Source organism: Thermobia domestica, chromosome 2 (assembly GCF_964235325.1).
Source record: "Thermobia domestica chromosome 2, izTheDome1.hap1.1, whole genome shotgun sequence".
In the NCBI taxonomy this organism is placed as follows: Eukaryota; Metazoa; Arthropoda; class Insecta; order Zygentoma; family Lepismatidae; genus Thermobia; species Thermobia domestica.
Genome location: NC_137455.1, coordinates 338,402,179 through 338,423,418, shown reverse-complemented (window position 1 = coordinate 338,423,418; position 21,240 = coordinate 338,402,179). Strand labels below are relative to the sequence as shown.

The 21,240-nt window shown below is 37.6% G+C and overlaps 1 protein-coding gene across 1 annotated transcript; it reads left to right on the top strand.

The window, feature by feature from the left end:
* The first annotated feature begins 6,489 nt into the window (after window positions 1–6,489).
* Window positions 6,490–11,670, top strand: LOC145679560 (uncharacterized). Its single transcript, XM_081750137.1, has 2 exons — window positions 6,490–6,802; window positions 6,977–11,670. The coding sequence occupies exons 1-2, from the start codon at window positions 6,490–6,492 to the stop codon at window positions 11,668–11,670; spliced, it is 5,007 nt and encodes a 1,668-aa protein (XP_081606263.1).
* The last annotated feature ends 9,570 nt before the right edge of the window (window positions 11,671–21,240 follow it).

Here is a 21,240-nt window from a genome sequence, read left to right as displayed (position 1 = left end):
GATATATGTTACGGGAGACCAAAGTAGGAGACACGTATTTTGGCATTTGGACCCATACGCAGAAATTTCCGAAATACGGGGCCCCAAAGTGGCCTTTCATGCTATTACTAGAAAGCAAATAATGTTACTTGTACACAACGGATTTGGCTGGGGTCCGGATATCTGTTACAGGAGACCAAAGTAGGAGACACGTATTCTGGCGTTTTGGCCCATACGCAGAAATTTCCGAAATACGGGGCCCCAAAGTGGCCCTACATGCCATAACTAGGAAGCGAATGATGTTACTTGTACACAACCGATTTGGCTGGGGTCCGGATATGTGTTACGGGAGACCAAAGTAGGAGACACGTATTTTCGCGTTTGGACCCATACGCAGAAATTTCCGAAATACGGGGCCCCAAAGTGGCCCTTCATGCTATAACTAGAAAACGAATGACGTTACTTGTACACAACCGATTTGAGTGGGATCCGGATATGTGTTACGGGAGACCAAAGTAGGAGACACGCATTTTGGCGTTTGGGTCCATACGCAGAAATTTTCCAAATACGGGGCCCAAAGTGGCCCTTCATGCTATAACTAGGAAGCGAAAAATGAAATGAAAAATGAAATGAAATCTGTAAGTTTTACGTCCCACGGTTATGTCGGTTAGGCTAAAGGAGACGGTGATAATGAGAGATGAATGAAATGGTGGAATGAAGAAAGTGGGAGGGAACGGGAGTACCCCGAGAAAACCCACAAGGAAAGTGTTTGTCCACCACAAAGTTCACTTGGCGGGGTCTGGGATCGAACCCTGGACCCCAAGCACCAGAGGTGAACGCTCTACCACTGAGCCTAGGCGCCCCCCCTAACTAGGAAGCGAATGACGTTAATTGTGCACAACTGATTTGGCTAGGAACCGGATATGTGTTACGGGAGACCAAAGTAGGAGACACGTATTTTCGCGTTTGGACCCATACGCAGAAATTTCCGAAATACGGGGCCCCAAAGTGGCCCTTTATGCTATAACTACAAAGCGAATGACGTTACTTGTACACAACCGATTTGAGTGGGATCCGGATATGTGTTACGGGAGACCAAAGTAGGAGACACGCACTTTGGCGTTTGGGTCCATACGCAGAAATTTTCGAAATACGGGGCCCAAAGTGGCCCTTCATGCTATAACCAGGAAGCGAATGACGTTACTTGTACACAACCGATTTGGCTGGGAACCGGATATGTGTTACGGGAGACCAAAGTAGGAGACATGTATTTTGGCGTTTGGACCCATACGCAGAAATTTCCTAAATACAGGGCCGCAAAATGGCCCTACATGCCATAACTAGGATGCGAATGACGTTACTTGTACACAACCGATTTGGTTGGGGTCCGGATATATGTTACAGGAGACCAAAGTAGGAGACATGTATTTTGGCGTTTGGCCCCATACGCAGAAATTTCCGAAATACGGAGCCCAAAAATGGCCCTACATGCTATAACTAGGAAGCGAATAATGTTACTTGTACACAACCGATTTGGCAGGAGTCCGGATATGTGTTACTGGAGACGAAAGTAGGAGTTACGTATTTTCGTGTTTGGGCCCACAAGCAGAAACTTCCGAAATACGGGGCAGCAAAGTGGCCCTACATGCCATAACTACTAAGCGAATGACGTTACTTGTACACAAGCGATTTGGCTGGTGTCCGGATATGTGTTACAGGAAACCAAAGTAGGAGACACGTATTTTGGCGTTTAGGTAAATACGCAGAAATTTCCGAAATACTTGGCCCCAAAATGGCCCTACATGCTATAACTAGGAAGCGAATGATGTTACTTGTACAGAACCGATTTGGCTGGTTTCCGGATATGTGTTACGGGAGACCAAAGTAGGAGACACGTATCTTGGCGTTTGGGCCCATACGCAGAAAGTTCCGAAATATGGGGCCCCAAAGTGGCCCCATATGCTATAACTAGGAAGTGAATGATGTTACTTGTACACAACCGATTTGGCTGGGGTCCGGATATGTGTTACAGGAGACCAAAGTAGGAGACACGTATTTTGGCGTTTTCACTTCCTAGTTATAGCTTTTAGGCCACTTTGGTGCCCCGTATTTTAGAAATTTCTGCGTATGGGCCCAAACACCAAAATACGTGTCTCGTACTTTGGTCTCCCGTAACACATATAAGAATCCCAGCCAAATCGGTTGTGTACAAGTAACGTCATTCGCTTCCTAATTATAGCATGAAGGACCACTTTGCAGCTCCGTATTTCGGAAATTTCTGCGTATGGGCCCAAACGTCAAAATTAGTATCTCCTACTTTGGTCTCCCGCAACATATATCCGGACCCCAGCCAAATCGGTTGTGTACAAGTAACGTCACTCAGTTCCTAGTTATAGCAAATAGGGCCACTTTGGGGTCCTGTATTTCGGAAATTTCTGCGTATGGGCCCAAACGCTAAAATACTTGTCTCCTACTTTGGTCTCCTGTAACATATATCCAGACCCCAGCCAAATCGGTTGTGTACAAGTAACATCATTTGCTTTTTAGTTATGGCATGTAGGACCACTTTGGGGCCCCGTATTTCGGAAATTTCTGCGTATGGGCCGAAACGCCAAAATACGTGTCTCCTACTTTGGTCTTCTGTAACATATATCCGGACCTCAGTCAAATCGGTTGTGTACAAGTAACGTCATTCGTTTCCTAGTTATGGCATGTAGGGCTACTTTGGGGCCCCGTATTTCGGAAATTTCTGCGTATGGGCCCAAACGCCAAAATAAGTGTCTCCTACTTTGGTCTCCCGTAACACATATTCCGACCCCAGCCAAATCGGTTGTTTACACTTAAGACTGTTTCCTCGTGAGACTGTCAACGCAATTATTCGCCACCTTGTAATTGATAACAGCATTGAAGACATTACAACAACACTGAAGGAGAAGGATTACTCTATAGTCTCCATTTCACAAATGCGAACTCAGAATCGTGAAAGTGGAGAAGAAAGTTCTAATACCATAATACTTGATCATATTGATGAAGAAGCTACAAGTTACAAGAATCTTCAAAGAACTCTTATTGATACACATGAAAGTTCGCATAGAATCATTACAAAAGAATTAACACTTGCTATCACTGGAGCAAATCCCGGAGAAATGAGAGAGACATGCCACCCAATCTTGGAAATTGGGGAATGTTCCCCCAATAATGCAATTTGAAATGTGTGTGTGTTTTTTTTAAGGATGAAATGTGATGATCTGTGTTCGATTGACACAAAGGAAAGTGAGATGAAATGTATGTTCCTTGCTGTATAATATATAACAGGGGTTCACCTGAGAAATCACATTCTTCTGCCGCAATATGCGTCTCATCTCTCTGTTTCCCCCCTCTAGAATAATGAACCAAATCTGCCCATCTCCCAATGTTGAAGATAACTCTGCTCCTGTGATCCTCCACAGGGTTGTTTTTCAACTTCATAAATATTTTGAACATAGCTTTAAAAAATGATTATGGAACCAGTCTTAACTGTCACTTCCAATTTTGAAGACAGGTTTAGGCAACTGATTGCAATGCCTCAAATACCAAAAATTTGGACATTCGCAAGCAACTTGCCAAACTCTGTCTGGGTGTATTAAGTGCGTCGGCTGCCTTTGGATGTACCAATGCAAAAAGAAGACTAAAATCACACAAGCAAAATGTGTCAGCTGTAAAAGGGATAATCCTGCTAATTATTCCGGATGACCGCGAATACAACAAATTTTACAACCAAAAAGGAAAAAGAAACACCAGCAAGAACAATCTCACATTCAGCACCTCTTTGAGACACCAATGTTTCATCCACTTTAAGCACAATATCGCTTACTTATCACGCCTTTATCACACTCTATCACAGCTTCAACACAGAAGATGACTCCTGGAGATAACTCATTCTCTGAAAACATCATCCAAAATATTAAAGAACTTCTTCAATTTGTGAACGATTTGAACCTGACAAATACAGTACACACGCTACGCTCCTACATACCAAAGCTCCGATTCAATCCAGATTTGCTCAGCAAATTCAGTATCCTTACAGATTTCTTCTTTCAACTATTACTGTGAAGTCAAGAAACCTTTTCAGCACTTCAGCACTCCATAATTTCAGCGCTTCATTGCTTGTTGTAGAAATCATTTCTTTTGTTTTATTTGTAGATCGTGTATTTTTGTATCTTGTAATTTTGTATTGTGAACAGCCAAAAGCGATCAATAAATAAATCATCTTGTCCATCCATCAATGAAAACCCACAAATAAATAAATACTTATGGATTAACAGAAAGCGTTATCCCTCTACAGGGTGCCCATCTAGCGATGGAAGTGAAATAGCTCTTTAGAAACACTGTATTTTAATCAATCTGTGAATTCTACTTATTTAGTATCCGATCATTGTTATTCTGCGCTAAATTTAATTTTATAAGCTGCTCCTGCTTACGCGGCCAAAGTTTTTTCAATATCCTTCAATTATTTAAGTGTGTGCAACCAGTTCACGAGTTTCATTGATTCATCATCCTTAGAAATAGCTGACAGAAGGATGATTAGTGGTTCATCGGTGGTTCATCGGTGCGGGCGAGTATTTAATATCATACCGAAGGTAAGTAAATGATTTATATTGTGGGATGTAGGCTAGTAGCTTTTTCCTTGGGCGAGTAATATTTTGTTTCTTACTTGCATCCTTGAGCTAACATAAGATGTTATCTTCGACTCCCGTACCAGCATTTTTGGAGGCGCTCCCGAGATCATTCAGAAGCTCCTGTAGGTCCTAGAAACGATAAATAATGTCCTGGAAATTCACGACATGCCTGGAGCATATTCAAACTCACCCTTCATTATAGTCGTTTGCCAAAAGGGTTTGAAGAAAGGACAACATGACCGCTGAATGGACAGAAATTCAGGAGAATCAAACAAAGAAAATTTAGCGACTAATTTTGATAAGTGCGCGTCATAACCTCATACACTAAGAGTTAAAGAAACCTACTCAGGAAAGCCGCCAATGATGGAAGGCAGTTACTGAATTGTGTACGTAGGATATATTTTTCTTAAATGCGTTGAGAGATATTGCTAAATATTTAGACACTTCAAGAGGACGTGCTCTCTCTATGGCTAGCCGAGTTCATCATGGATCTATCTCCAGCTTAACATAGCTAACTTATTTTTCCGGAAAGCCTTAGCAACATGTGGTCGGGCATTGTCATCAAGGATTGTGACTCTGCCATGCTAATATGGTCCATTATTTACGATTTTCCTTCAATCTTTAGTTCTAATCGATTAGGTGCTGTCTACAACAGCAAGTTTCATTCTAATCGAGTAGTCTACAGTAACGGTTTGTCCATATTTCAACAGCTCAAAGTAAAAAAAAAAAAAAAAAACACCCTTCGGATCCCACCAGATACAAAATAAAGCTTTATTTGCGTCAATATTACGTTTCGCATGAGATACTGATGGCTGGCCTACTTCAACACATGATCTTTCGCGTTGTGGATTACAAAAATAAATAAACTTCTCATCACCATAATAATAAGATGAGGAAAGGACATCTTCCTTTGTCTGAAAATCAAAATTAAGCCAAGTTGGATTTCGTTTTCCCATTGTTCTTTCCGTTCATTCGTACGGGACTAATTCTACGTGATTAGTGATAAGATATTAATTGTAAGTTCCACAGAAGTTTCTCTACAAGCGTCCCTAAAACTTTTTCTTTAAAAAACGTTTCCGCGAATTAATTTTTCTGGAACAAATGTTGAGATATCCACACTGAAAACAAAATGTTCTTGATATCCTGATAGAAGTTTTTATATTGGGTTTTAAAGCTGACACACATGCCTTTTAAATCCACCTGTTAAGTCTTATATTATGTAGTAATATTTTTAAGAACTGGAAACACTGTTTTTACGAAATTTAGATTTCATTTGTTATTCAAGATGGAAAGTGTTGAAGAGAGAAGGTGCATAAGGCACGAGGCACGAACATTTCTTCCAGAATTGTAAAGTTAAGTTTGTTATTTAAGTGCAATGAACACAGTGAAGTTGTTATATGTAATTTGTGGTTTATTTTAAGTGTTAGTTGAAAACCAGCGATTAGTAAGGTACAATAAAAGCTAAAAACAAGTATTGGAAGTTTCCATTGTTAGAAGACAGTCCATTACCAGTAAAGTAAATGGCGCACGTTTAAGAACATAAGCATAAACAGTTTTTTTGGTCCTCCAGTGCCGAATGGAGGAAGTGTTGTGCCAAGAAATAATAAGTGAATCATTCAAACATTCATATTGACTATGTGTGTGTAAAGACAGTGAGTGTTACGAATCAGAAGCAAAATTGACCTAGTGGACTTATCACGTACGCTCCTACGCATTCAGCTGTGCATTGCAATCTGAAGAAAAACAAAGGCGCAATGTAGCAGTCACGTAGCTAAGTATATTTTTTTTGTTTCTTTTTTACTTGTGTAAAGATCTGTTGTTATAAGGACTTCAGGTAGATATATCACAAGCAATGGATTCAAATACTAATTCTCTTATAAAGGCAAGAGGCCTAGCTAAAGCTTCCCTTACAAGAATGAAAACATTTGTTGAACAATTTGGAGCAGACGGCGATGTAATGCAAATTAAAGTTAGGTGTGCACGTTTACCCAATATATTCAAAGAATATGATGAAGTGCAAAAACAGCTTGAATTAAAGGACGAAAACGATGAATACACACAGGATAGAGACTTGTTTGAAGCCACTTACTACGATACTCTTGCAAAAATGACGTCAATTGTTGAAACAGCTGAGAAGGCTAGTAGTAGCAATAGAAGTTCGTCAGGTGATTCAGCCGCGAATACAGGGTGTCTAAAATTACCAGTCATAAAGCTACCAACATTTAAAGGTCAAGTTATAGATTTCAGACATTTTCATGATACTTTCAGTAGTTTGGTTGTAAACAATCAGAGTTTAGATGATATTCAAAGATTTCATTATTTGTTGTCCTCATTATCAGGTGAAGCAAGCAAATTAGTTGAGAATATACCCGTGACAGGTGAAAATTTCAAACTTGCTTGGGAAATGATATGCAAAAGGTATAATAATCCAAAGCTAATAGCAACTGCTCATGTAAAGGCATTGTTTTCATTACCAACTGTCAGTAAAGATTCAGTGGCGGACTTAAGGACATTATTAAATCAAACTATAAGTAACGTAAATGCACTTAAGGCGTTACAGTTAGATACTCCTTTGGAGGATATATTGTTATCGCACCTAGTTTTGGAAAAGCTAGATGAACAAACACGTAAAGACTTTGAAAATCAAACAAATAGGGAACAGTTTGCTAGTTTAGAAGAACTTCATGTATTTTTAGAAAATAAATGCCAGGCCTTAGAATTGGTAAAATCTACGCAATCAAAGTCGCATTTCAGTAAATCCAATGTTGTCAAGGAAGTAAAAAATGCTAGTCAATCTTATGTAAGTACTAATGTTTTGTGTTCGTTCTGTCAACAAAGTCATGCGTTGCAAAAGTGTAATGAGTTTCAGAAATTAAGTGTATCCAAAAGATTAAGTTTTGCGAAACAGAACAAGCTTTGTTTTAATTGCTTGAAAGTTGTCAACCATGTAGCGAAAGATTGTTCGCTAAATGCATGCAAAATATGTAATCTCAAGCATCACACGTTATTGCATAGTGATTTTAAGAAATCAAAGCCTAATCATGCTGTAAGTGTTGAAAATGATTCTGTTACGGAACCTGTAGGTGAAAAGTCAATGTCTCAAGGACAGGAAGTTGTTAATACTAGTACTTATTGCTCTGTGAAGCCTAAAAGTAATGTGCGTGTTTTACTTTCAACTGCAGTTGTTCAAGTTAAAGATTGCAATGGTAAATTACATATGGTTAGGGCTTTGCTTGATAGTTGTTCCCAATCTCATTTTGCAACAGAATCTCTCATTCAAAGGTTAAAATTAAAGAAATATCCTATGAATGTTCCTGTACAAGGTATTAATAATGTAAGTTGCAACGTTAAATACGGAAGTAAGTTACAAGTATTCTCTGCTGTAAGTGATTTTAGTGTAGATGTTGAGTGTTTTGTATTGCCAAAAATAGCGGGAAATTTACCTGATGCTGATATTGACATTAAAGAATGGAACTTTCCACCGAATTTACAGTTAGCGGATCCTAATTTCAACAAGTCTGGTAAGATTGATTTGTTGTTAGGTGCTGGAATTTTCTTTAGTCTACTCAAAGCAGGACAACAGGTGCGTCCAGGAGCATTTCCAGTTCTCCAAAATACAGAGTTAGGATGGATAGTTTCAGGACAATATCAGACGCCAAAGCACAACAACTTCACGCCAGAACATCGAACATTCTTTTTGCACAACAACGATGATTTAAGCCATCAGCTGCAGAAGTTTTGGAAAATAGAAGATATTCAAGAAACTCCTCTATCCAAAGAAGAAAGGGAGTGCGAAGAACATTTTATCGCAAACACTAGAAGACATTCAACAGGACGCTTTATAGTGAGACTGCCATTCAAACAAGAAGTGACCCAGTTAGGTGATTCTTATAAGACAGCTGTTCAGCGTTTACAACAACTAGAAAAAAGGTTAAATAGATGCCCCAAGTTACGCACAGATTATGTGGCATTCCTTGAAGAGTATGAAGCTTTGGAACATATGAAGGAAGTGGAAGGCAACTCTAATATTACTCAAGGATATTACTTGCCTCATCATCCAGTTATTAAGGAAGCTAGTACTACTACGAAGACTAGAGTAGTATTTGATGCATCCGCATGCTCAACTAGTGGCATTTCACTGAACGATGTTCTCAAAGTTGGTCCAACTGTGCAAGACGATTTGCAGTCAATTATATTAAGATTTCGCACCTACCCTATAGCTTTTACTGCAGATATAGAGAAGATGTATCGACAGATTTTGATTGATGAGCGTGACTGTAAATTCCAGAAGATCTTGTGGAGAAGATCAGAAGAAGAACCCATTAAGGTATATGAATTAAAAACTGTCACATACGGAACAGCCTCAGCGCCTTTCCTTGCTACTCGCTGTCTCCAGCAATTAAGTGCAGAAGAAGCTTGTGAATATCCGAAGGCAGCACAAGTTCTGAAGAATGACTTCTATATTGACGATTGTATTTCAGGAGCTGAAAGTGTGGAGGAAGCTTTAAAGATAAAGGACGAATTAATACAAATGCTACAAAAGGGTGGTTTTTTGCTAAGAAAGTGGTGTTCCAACAGTACTGAGTTATTGGAATCCATCTCTGAAGAATTGAGAGAAACACAACTTCCATTACGCTTAGACGATAAGGGTCAAATCAAAACATTAGGATTACTTTGGCATCCAGCAACTGATCAACTTCAAGTGATGAATGGATTCACTCTAAATCAAAGGTCGAATAATAATTTAACAAAACGCAAGATGTTGGGTATTATTGCTTCAATCTTTGATCCGTTGGGAATTGTTAGTCCAATAACAATCGTATGTAAGATAATTCTTCAAGATCTGTGGCAAGCAGGATTGGAGTGGGATGAAACACTTCCTAAAGAACTACAGCAAAGATGCAAGACAGTACTTGAATTCATTCCTTCATTATCAGATATCAGTGTAGACAGAATGGTTCTTCAGTTGGGTACCTTGATAGACATTCAAGTTCACGCTTTCTCAGACGCTTCAGAAAAGGCTTATGGGACATGTGTGTATTTAAGATCCGTCAGCAAGGATGGTCAAGTTACTTCGAAGTTATTATGTGCTAAGTCCAAAGTGGCGCCCATAAAGAAGATTTCCCTGCCTCGCTTAGAGTTATGTGCGGCAGTGTTATCAGCAAAACTTGTCAAAAAGGTAACTAAGGCATTAAAACAACGAATATCCCAGGTGTATATGTGGACAGATTCTATGGTGGTCTTAGCATGGTTAAGAGCAAGTCCAAATAGATGGAAAACATTTGTTGGCAATCGAGTTGCTGAGGTACAAGAAGTGGGAGGGGAATGGAGACACGTCGCTTCAAGTGAAAATCCTGCAGATATTATATCAAGGGGAACAAGTCCTGACAAGTTAATACATAATAATTTGTGGTGGAACGGTCCTCAGTGGTTACAGTGTTCTTCACTTGATTGGCCTAAGACGGAGCCTGCCCCACTCAGAGAGATTCCTGAACAGAAGAAATTAAAATCAAGTTACTTAGTGACAACTCAAGATAATAGTATGATCGAAAAATTCTCTACTTTGAACAAACTTCAGAGAGTCTTGGCTTATTGCATGCGGTTTTTCAAGAATGCTAAAGTAGAAGCATCGAGAAGAAATGTAGACGCTCTTACTTTGGAAGAAATTGAAGAAGTTTTAATCAGACTAATACGAGAAGTTCAAAGTTCAGTTTATGCTAAGGAAATGGCTGATCTTAAAGAAAGTGGAAGAGTTAGCAATAAGAGCAAACTCTTGTCTCTCAATCCTTTCATATGTGATCAACAATTACTAAGAGTTGGTGGAAGATTAAAAATGTCTGAACTTGAATTTGACGCTAAACATCAAATTATTCTACCACCAGATCATCACCTAACAAGACTAATTATGGAACATGAACATAGGCGATTGCTACATTCTGGATGTCAGTTAATGCTAGCATCACTAAGGCAAAGGTATTGGATACCTAATGGTAAAAATGCCATCAAGAAAGTTATTAGAAGGTGTATTACATGTCAAAGATTAAAGGCGTCTGGACCAGAACAATTAATGGGACAACTACCAAAACATAGAGTAGAACTAACAAGACCTTTCACAAATTCTGGAATTGACTTTGCCGGTCCTATTTACATTAAAACTGGTACCAGAAGGTCAAAAACAAAGGTGAAGTGCTACATTGCAGTGTTTGTGTGTTTAGCAACAAAGGCTATCCATCTCGAAGTTGTGAGTGATCTTACTAGTCAGGCATTTTTAGCTGCTTTGAGAAGATTCATATCTCGTCGAGGTAAATGCAAGCATATCTATAGCGACAATGGAACTACGTTCATTGGTGCCAACAAGGAACTTCAAGAAGTCGAAAAGTTGTTGCATACAGCTGACCATCAAGAAAGGATTAAGAATTTTGCAACTACTGAAGGAATCCAATGGCATTTTATTCCGCCATATTCGCCCAACTTCGGTGGTCTTTGGGAGGCTGCAGTTAAGTCCTTTAAATACCACTTAAGAAGAGTCATGGGAATGTCATATCTCACGTTTGAAGAGTTAACAACATTAACCACACAAATAGAAGCTTGCTTAAATTCGAGACCTCTTGTAGCATTATCCAATGATCCTAATGATCCAGTAGCATTAACTCCTGGTCATTTTCTTATTGGTCAACCATTGACAGCGCTACCAGAACGAGACTTACATCACGAGAAGATTAGTTCAATTCAAAGATGGCAAAGGATCCAACAACAATTTCAACAGTTTTGGAGAAGATGGTATATGGAATATTTGTCACAACTACAAGGAAGAAATAAGTGGAAGAGAAGCTGTGCAAACATACAGCCAGGTCAATTGGTGGTTCTCAAAGAAGATAAGCTACCTCCTCTATCGTGGAAATTGGGAGTCATCACTGAAGTGCATTCTGGACCTGACGGTTTGGTTCGAGTGGCTACTGTTAGAACTTCCAATGGTTTATATAAACGCTCAATTAGAGGACTTTGTGTTTTACCAAATAATGATGAATCGTAATGTCATTCATGTTAAAGTATATTTATTTCCTGTTTTAGTCTATTTTATTTGTTGTTATGTAAAGTTTGTTTTCTTTTCTTTTTTTAAAAAAAGGTCTCTAGCCCTTTTTTGGCGGGCGGCATGTTAAGTCTTATATTATGTAGTAATATTTTTAAGAACTGGAAACACTGTTTTTACGAAATTTAGATTTCATTTGTTATTCAAGATGGAAAGTGTTGAAGAGAGAAGGTGCATAAGGCACGAGGCACGAACATTTCTTCCAGAATTGTAAAGTTAAGTTTGTTATTTAAGTGCAATGAACACAGTGAAGTTGTTATATGTAATTTGTGGTTTATTTTAAGTGTTAGTTGAAAACCAGCGATTAGTAAGGTACAATAAAAGCTAAAAACAAGTATTGGAAGTTTCCATTGTTAGAAGACAGTCCATTACCAGTAAAGTAAATGGCGCACGTTTAAGAACATAAGCATAAACACCACCTCTTAACCAATATACAGATTATAAGAAATGTAAGAAACAGCGCCATTCAACGACAATCCTTAAGTCATGTCCATACACCTAGTAGAGAGAGAAGTGTATTAATCTGTTCAGTATCACTTAGAATTATAACAAGAAATTGTGTGCGACGCTGTTATAGAGAAATTATGCCTTCTTGTAGTAAGGGAAAATGGACTTCTTCAGATAGCCTACTTACTTAGTAACTACTAAAAAAAGATATTTTACAATTTTAAACTTGCTTGATATAATTATTTTTTACTGATTTGTTACATGTGTAGTATTAAGTTACATGAAATTTGTGATTTAGAAAATAAAGGAAAAATTAATAGAAGTAAAATAATCAATAAACAGATGCATTCCTAAGGAAATTGAACTAAACGAGACAGAGAAAAATGAAGAGATTATATTTAAGATGGGAGGAGACGCGACTCCTAGTAGGTCCCCAGCCATAGCGTAGTGCAATAAAAAGTTAGAAGAGCGAGAATATAATGTGGGAAGAGAATAGACTTTTCCTGAAACATTCTTGCCATTCACAGACGTCAGGTCAGGCCCGTATCCACTGGGGGCTAGAGTGGGCCGCCCCCCCCCTAAATTTTTACAGCTCCCTAACATTTTCATGGTAGGCTTGCAAATTAACTATAATATGGTGATGAACTATGATATGGTCGGGTCGGGCCCCCCTAGATTTTTACCCTGGCTACCGGCCTGCGTGAGGTGGTACGGTTACCAATGATCCCATCTGACTCTCTGTCTGAATCTCACTTAGCTGATTCCAGAACTTGTATTACTTCTGTGAACATCTTTACACCCAGAGGAAAGAAGAAGACTGTTTCTCATATTCTTCCCTATGTTTCACGATCTTTCACAGGCATAAAGTTCGTACTTTTCCATACTCGTAAGAGTTCTTTCAGCTACTATGTAGGTGTCTTGTTCGTCACTTTTATCTTTGTTTTCATGATGCTTAACTTTTGTCAGGAAAGCGATAGTTCTATGTTGTGCTTTTATTGCTTCTTCTAAAAAATTCTTTTCTGCTCACCTAGAATTACTTCTCTCTCATTAGATTTACACAGTATCTTAATTGTGTCCAAAGGCAACAAAAATATTAGCATAGATTGATACGTAATTGTGTGTAGCCTTGTCCGATTATTGTATTATTGCACTTAAATGCATAGCACTAAACGCTTTATTGGTTCTAGGATTCAACTTCACTCAGAGACGAGATTGATAGAACAGTAACTGAAAATTCTTTGCAGAAAATTAAATAAAATTAAAAGAAAATCGGACAATGCAGCTAGAAAATTTGTAATTCATGCTAAACTTCACGTCATTTAGAATCGTTAACTTCATATAATTCTGTTCCGGTTAAAAGTTTGATTGAGTTTACATAAAATTGCAAACTCATGATTACATTTTTTATGACGTATTTTTTTATTTGTTAAATTTATTGGGATAAATTGTGTAATACTTAAAAATAAGCTGCGGTATAATACCAAATGATATTTACGACAAATTGAATACTTTCAGTGTATCTTTCATTAATATTAACAATTCAAAATCATATCCATGAAGAAATTAAATGCAGAGTGAAAGGAGGGAATACATGTTATTATGCAGTTCAAAAAATCTTTTATATAATTTATATACATGTATGTTACACATGTAAACTGACGATGATAGTTGTAGATTAATAGTAGGTACATTGTATTATCAATAATCGAGGGTTTTGTCCAAAGAACCACCAATTGATACCTAATAACTGCAGCAATCTTGTCAAAGGAACGACACGTACACTGTATTTCCGAGTTGTTACGGAAATCACTTAGGTGAAAGCGTTTTAAAATTTGTAAATTGGAAGGAATCAGTTTTAACAGATATATAATTATATTACAACAAATAACTAAACAAACAATATATGTATGTATAACAAGAACTAACGTACTGATTCCTTTGAGATACTGTTTCATGTGATCACGGTTTAATATCGGAAGGTGAAATACATTCATATTGTAATTTCTCATAGCTTCAGTAATTTTTACTAAATTTACAGTTCAAATTTCGTCTTATTAAGTTACTCCGAATTATGTCATCTCCCAAGTGGGCGACCAATACTCACCCAAATGTTAAATCTACATCACAAAAAACAAAGACAAAATTAAACTTTTCACTTTTTCATCTTGTCGACACAATATTGAAACAATTTCATCACACAACTATATAATAGACGTTAACTTGTCCAATTGCCTTGACTTATTACAAGTTTCGATAGTGCAGTTCATACAACGTAAGTTCGTTGGCGGCAGCACTATAACCTGTAGCAGCAATGTTCATTAATGTTTCCATCTCTATACTGAATCACATTTTTTCTCTACTTTTTCTTTCAATTATGATACATAACGAAATATCCAATGCGTATCTTTGCCACTCTAACACATTTGATATAAAAAAAAAAACTTACCTCTAAAGATAAGAATTGTATTCCGGATGTTCAATCACGATCATGTTTTAGGTCGCGAAGGATTCAAAAACATTTTTTTCAACCACTGTATCATGGACAAGTTCTCCCAGTCATCCTACTTGAGTGAGTGCAACATCGTCCACTTGGATGCTTCCTCCTTGCTTCCAAAAGGGCTGAAGTTTGGCTATATTGTAAATGTAGAGAAGATCCTCCTTCAGTACCATAGGGTGCCTAACACGCTGAAAGAACAGGTTCCGCGCTTCTACGAATCTTTCCAAAATATTAGAAACTGTGGAATGTAAATCGCGCCTACTTTCAGGCATATTAAGGAGAAACGTAATTCGAGTGAACATTTTATTGGTTATATGTTTAGTTTTGCAATATTCCTACACCAACACTTAGGTTTCTATTATTCAAATGTGATTATTTGTGGGGTAGTCTTCGGGGTAGATTACATATTGCATGGTACTGTACGTGAGCTGACATTTGTAGTCACTGGTTTCATTTCAAATAATGAAGAACTTAATAAAGGATTACTATGTTTCTGGTAACTTGCTGTATTTGTTCTCTGGAGTCCCTGCAATTTATTTTACGTGATCATGTGAGTAAGGAAATGGAGGGAGTTGATGTAAATAGTTTTCTGTATTACTTTACTGAATTGTTAGAACATAAGAACAGTAAAAATAAAATTAAATCTTTAAGTTTAACGTCCCATGATTATCCCGGTTAAGCTAAGCGAGACGGTGATTAAAACAAGTGAATGATGATTGAAGGATTGGTGGAATGAGAAAGTGGAAGGGTGCGGGAGTACCACAAAAAACTGCGGACACGCTGTTGTCTAGCACAAACTTACCTGGCTGGATTTCGAACCCGGACCCCATACACTAGAAATAAGCTCTATACTACTGAGCCACCGTATACCCAAGTGCAGTGAAAGTCAAAGTCCATTACTTTTTTTTATTGTATATGGGGTCAATCCAAGCCAAATCATCAGAAAAAAAAGGACTTTCTAAATTCACCATCTCAGATTGTGATGAAAGTTGATGAAAAGCAAGAGCTTGTGCAGCAAACAAACATTTGCCAAGTTATAAGCTCCAGTGACAAGTAGTTGCCAGATAGCAGTGTTGCTAACCTGACAAAAACGTTCATTTTTTGCAAAAATACAAAATGAAAAAAAAATCATATCTTCACTCCTAATTTAGATAGGAACGTCATTCTGGGCTGGTTGCAAAGCTTAAGGAATACCCTTTCAATAAAAATAGGTGTAGATTATTTTTGTTATTTTTAGGGTCAAGGTCAACACACTGTGGCTTTGACCTCAAATACCTGAAAGTATGCATTTTGAACTTTTGTCAAAAAGACACATGTATATGTAATGACATGGTGTCTACCTGTTGTGTAAATTTCATGTTGGGATGGCTACGGGAACAGAAGCTACAAAAGAATATATTTTTGCGTGTCATGGATTTAGAGTGTTCTTGCACCCAAGGAGTCTCCAACACAAGTTGAAACCTGCCCTAGTAAGCTTTGTGTTCAGTGTTGGGTCAGTTACGAACCTGTGCAGTTTGTGCTGAACTTCTATTATATTTCATTTGTATAACAAACTTTATTACGAAATCTATTACATTTTTTTGATTAATGGCGATTAAATAATTCTGTTGCAAGTGACTCTCAGTGTGTGGTGGTGTCTGGGAAATTGAAAGGTACGTGAGAGTAAATACGTAGCTACAAGGTGCTGTAATCCATTTGGTATAGAAAACCACAGGAGTCGAGTGAAACAGTTAGGAAAGGTGCTGCCATGGATTAACAGAAAAATTCCCACATCTGAAAACTGATCAAAAGATATGTGAGAATTGTAGGAATCTAATAAAGGACTTCCCTAGTGAAACCAGTGCATATGCAGATGTGAGTGGACAGGGTGAATAATGTGAATCAAGTGGCTCTGAAGCGAACACGGATCTTCATTAAGTGAGAAAACAAACAGCAATCGAAGCCTTGAATGAAAGCTTGCATAGTGTTGGCGAATCACCTATAATGCGACAAAAAATGGAATCTAGAAAGCATAGGAAAGGAAAGGTGCAGAAAATCACAAAGGTTGTGCAAAAGAAAATATTTCAAATGCACAGTAATGAACCCGTGCTAAAATGTTGTGAAAGTGAAAGTGATGAGTGCTGTGAAAGTAAAATGCTGTAACAAATAAAGAAAAGATTTGAACGACAGATATAAGTGTGAAGGTACAACGACATGTTGTACTTTTAATTGTATTCCTTGGGCAATACTATTAAAAACACAACCTATCGTTGTAAAGGTAACATTGTTGACCCTCCTGCCGAAGGATTGGAGGATCAGAAAAGTTCACGATGAGTTCCCTCATTCCAGTGAATACGTGATACGGAAAGCTAAACACTTGGTGGCAGAATCAGGTGTGTTGACATCACTGAATTCAAAACCAGGAAGGAGCTTAAGGCCAGAAACAGAAAATTGTGGAGGAGTTTTTCTGTGATGATAGTATGAGTAGAATGATGACAGGGAAGAAAGACTTTCTGACAGTTATAACAGGGGTGAGCAGAGTACAGACAAAAAAGGCTTATCCTGAAAAACCTGAGAGAATTATACACGCACTTTAAATAACTCCACCCGGGTTATAAAGATAGGATTTTCGAAGTTTGTTTCCCTTCGCCCCAAACATTGTGTTCTGGCAGAAGCAAGTGGTACGCACTGCGTGTTTGTGTGTGTGTGTGTGTGTACAGCACATCGGAACGTGAAAATCTTACTTGATGGATGTAAGCTGGGTAAGTTGTTGAAAAATGCGGAGGTCTGCTTATCAACGTACCACCATTGCCTGTCAATTATGATGTGCAACCCATCTCAAGAGAAGTTCTTCTTCCAGCTGTGCACTGAATGCCCAGGTGCTGACAAGGTAAGGGGCATTCTGGACAATGTTCTACAATAGAATGCAATTGAACATATTATCTTCAAACAGTGAATTACTTCTAATACTTGTGCCCTTGAGACATTAGTAAAGTGAACGGACGATTTTGTTGACCTTTTTATTTCCAAATTAAGCAGGCGCATGCTTTTATTACAACCCAACAGGCAAGGTACATGAAAGACATTAAAGATGGTTTAAATGTAGGTGAAATTGTTGTTATATGTGACTTTGCGGAATATTGTTCCTTCATTTTGCAAGATGATGTCCAAGGTTTCCATTGGAATACTGCACAAGCCACTGTTCATCCATTTGCTGTTTATTTCCGTGAAACCCCTGCAGGTAGAATCGCATAAACTAACCTTATCATTATCTCAGACTGCATACATGACAATACTGTTGTACATGTGTTTCACAAGAGACTGATTACGTTTTTGAAAGAAAATATCAACGCAGTATCTAAGATATATTACTTTTCTGATGGCAGTGATGCACAATACAAGAACAAGAAAAATTTCACAAATTTGCTGCACCACTACAATGACTTTGGAATTCATGCTGAGTGGCACTTTTTTGAAATTTCTCATGGCAATGGTGGCTTTGATGGGCTTGGAGGAACAATAAAGAGGTTAGCCTTTGGAGCAAGTTTGCAGCACGCATCTTCAGACTAAATAATTACTCCACAAGAGCTGTTTGATTGGCAGAGAAGAATGTGCACAACATGAACTTTGCGTATGTTACCCAACAAAAAGTTACTGCTGCAGATAAAGTTCTGAGAGCACAATTTGATATAACACGACTAGCACCAGAAACACACAGGCTTCATGCATTCACACCAGTACCAGCTGACAAGCTAATTGTAAAACTATATTCTACAACAGCAGAAAGTGTAGTTCACCACATGGACATTTTACAATTAATTTCACTGGAGGAAGCGAAAGAATTTGTGACATGTGGTTATGGTGATGCATGGTGGTTAGGACATGTGATGACCGTGAATGCTGAAACACAGAAAGTTGTTATTAACTTTCTTCATCCCCATGGTCCATCACCATCATGTGTTTATCCCCAAACTTCTGATGTTCTGACTGTTCCAATCACTCATGTTCTGACTAAAGTGTACCCATGCACAGCTACTGGTAACACAAATAATTTACCAGCTACACACGTTATTACTACACAAGAGAGAATGCAAAGGATATAGCAGCACTCTCCTCATTTGTAAGTGAGTACCATCTTAAAATGTGCAACAATTCCTTGTTTCAATGGGAATTTATATCACGTCTAAGGTTCTTACATCATATTTACCCATTAACATGGCATCTTTATCACGTCTGGTAGGCTCACTATTTTGTAACTCCTGTTTTCGCAGCCATCCCAACATGAAATTTACACAACAGGTGGACGCCATGACATTACACAACATGTTTTTTTTAACAAAAAATTAAAAATGCATTTTTCAGATATTTGAGGTCAAAGGTTTCAATGTAGGATCCTGACCCCAAATATAATAAGAATGATCTATACTTATTTTTTATCGAAAGGACATTCCTTCAGCTTTACAACAAATCCAGAAGGACGTTTCTATCTAATTTAAGAGTGAAGTTAGGATGTTTTCATTTAGCATGTTTGAAAAAATGTACTTTTTTGCAGGGTTGGCAACATTACTATCTGACAACTATTTGTCACTGGAGCTTATAACTTGGCAAATGTTGCTTACTCCACTAGCTCTTGCTTTTCACCAACTTCCATCACAATTTGAGATGGTTGAGGTTTGTTCCTGTAATGATTTGGAATGGAATGACACTATGGTTGTTGGAAATGAAAGAGAAATTGAAAACGGTACAAAAGTTTCCTTACAAAGTAATGCAATCCGATATTGGAAGCTATGTATGAAGAATTTAAAATCTGTTGGGAAGGACTTATTATTTTAGGATTTAGATTTCTGTGCTTTCGGCATCTATGAGCATTTTGCCCGTCACGTATGACGGATGACGTCCCTCAGCGAGCACACTATCCGGGGAAAGGAAAGGAAGAAAACGGTCTGGTAAAGGTACCACCCAGTCATTTACCTAGTCTGAATGAGAAAAATAAAAAAAACATCATTCAATATGGTTCCGCTTAAAAAACTTTTTACATTGTTCTGACCTAGTGTCTCCACCGGAAATCGAACGGGGATCGCTTGCACCAAAGGCGAGAGAGCCTGAGAGACTACGCTATGCACGACTACTCTGTAGAGAAGGAAATCTCTGTTATGGACCTATTAATGTTAAAGATTTTAAAGGTATTCTGTAATGTTTAAATAATCTTATATAATTAATAGCAAATTTCAGGGTTAGTTTACCTAATATTTAAGCTCATATAAAATAGTTTTATATATTCAACGCAAACGACATAATTTAACACATACTGTACGCAACCGCTATCACACAAATTTGATTAGGCATATCTTAACCTGTACACGCAAGAAATTTTACACACAAAAATAGCAGTACCTCTGACAATACTACATCCCGATGATGATGTCACTTTAAACAAGGAAATTAACTCTCAATTTTGCCGTCTGTATACATTCTAAGCCAGTCAATAAGGAATGATTTAGGGTCGAATAAGCAAAAAAATGATGGAAAGCTTGAACAAATTTTCTTTTCTTTATATAAGTGCCCGTAACAACATACTAATTTTGCACCACTCTACCACCCCGGATTTGGCCGCCATCTTGGGAAAATGACGCCAAAAATTAGTTTTTCCTAAATATCTCCCATGGAAAGCATTTTAGAGTAAAACATGTTATTACAGACAATAATCTACATTAAATTCTCTACAAGAAATTTTCTCTTCATTTTTTCTCTAGGATGCACCGTTTAGATGTTATAGGCGTTGTAAATTTTTCTTTCAGCATCGCTTTGCAGTAGATCCTTAACGGACATTTTCTTATACTATTTTGTTTTAGTGATTTTCCTTATATATTTTTCATTCATTACAGGTGTGACTAAGGATAAGTAATTAGGTCTATTAGATTATTTATGTTCGAGATGTCGGCTGAAAAATGTTATATCTGTGAGAAACCTTTCGGTGATGGTGTTACATGTATAGTAAAAAAAGGACTGAAAAGTGTTACACTTCATGAAAAGAATACAAAAGTTAACACAATACAACGTACATCAGATGAATTTCTAAAGAGACAGGATATTAAAAACTTGTGAGTAAAAATCATTTACAAATTATATTCTTGCCAGAAGAGAGTTATAGACATGCGACAATAATTTTGAACATGAGTGTACATTGTCTACAAAACAGAAAGGCTTCTTGAAAATTAAATCTTAGTACTTCTGAACTAAGGGTTATCTGCGTAGGTGATGCAGTACTTTGTGATGGCGGCCAACGCTTTGCTACTTTTTTTTTTTTTTTTTTTACATTTTTCATGACGTGTTAACATTTGTCAGTCTCTTAAGTTGACATTTGTTTCCATCGTCCACTTTAATACAGCAGTTTAGTAATGTTTTCAGTCCCTTTTCTCTTACTATACATGTAACACCATCACCGTGAAGTTAAGTTTCTCATAGATAAAACATTTTTCAGTTGACATCTTGAACATATATGATCTAATAGATCTGATTACTTTTCCTTAGTCACACCTGCAATGAATGAAAAATATATTAATTTATATTTTATACAAAACAATCACTAA

What these genes read in the sequence shown, in the direction of transcription:
- LOC145679560 (XM_081750137.1), top strand. Translation starts at nt 6,490, where the DNA reads ATGGATTCAAATACTAATTCTCTTATAAAGGCAAGAGGCCTAGCTAAA. An exon ending in TAGCAATAGAAGTTCGTCAG is followed by an intron (nt 6,803 to 6,976) that starts GTGATTCAGCCG and finishes CCTCATTATCAG; the next exon opens with GTGAAGCAAGCAAATTAGTT.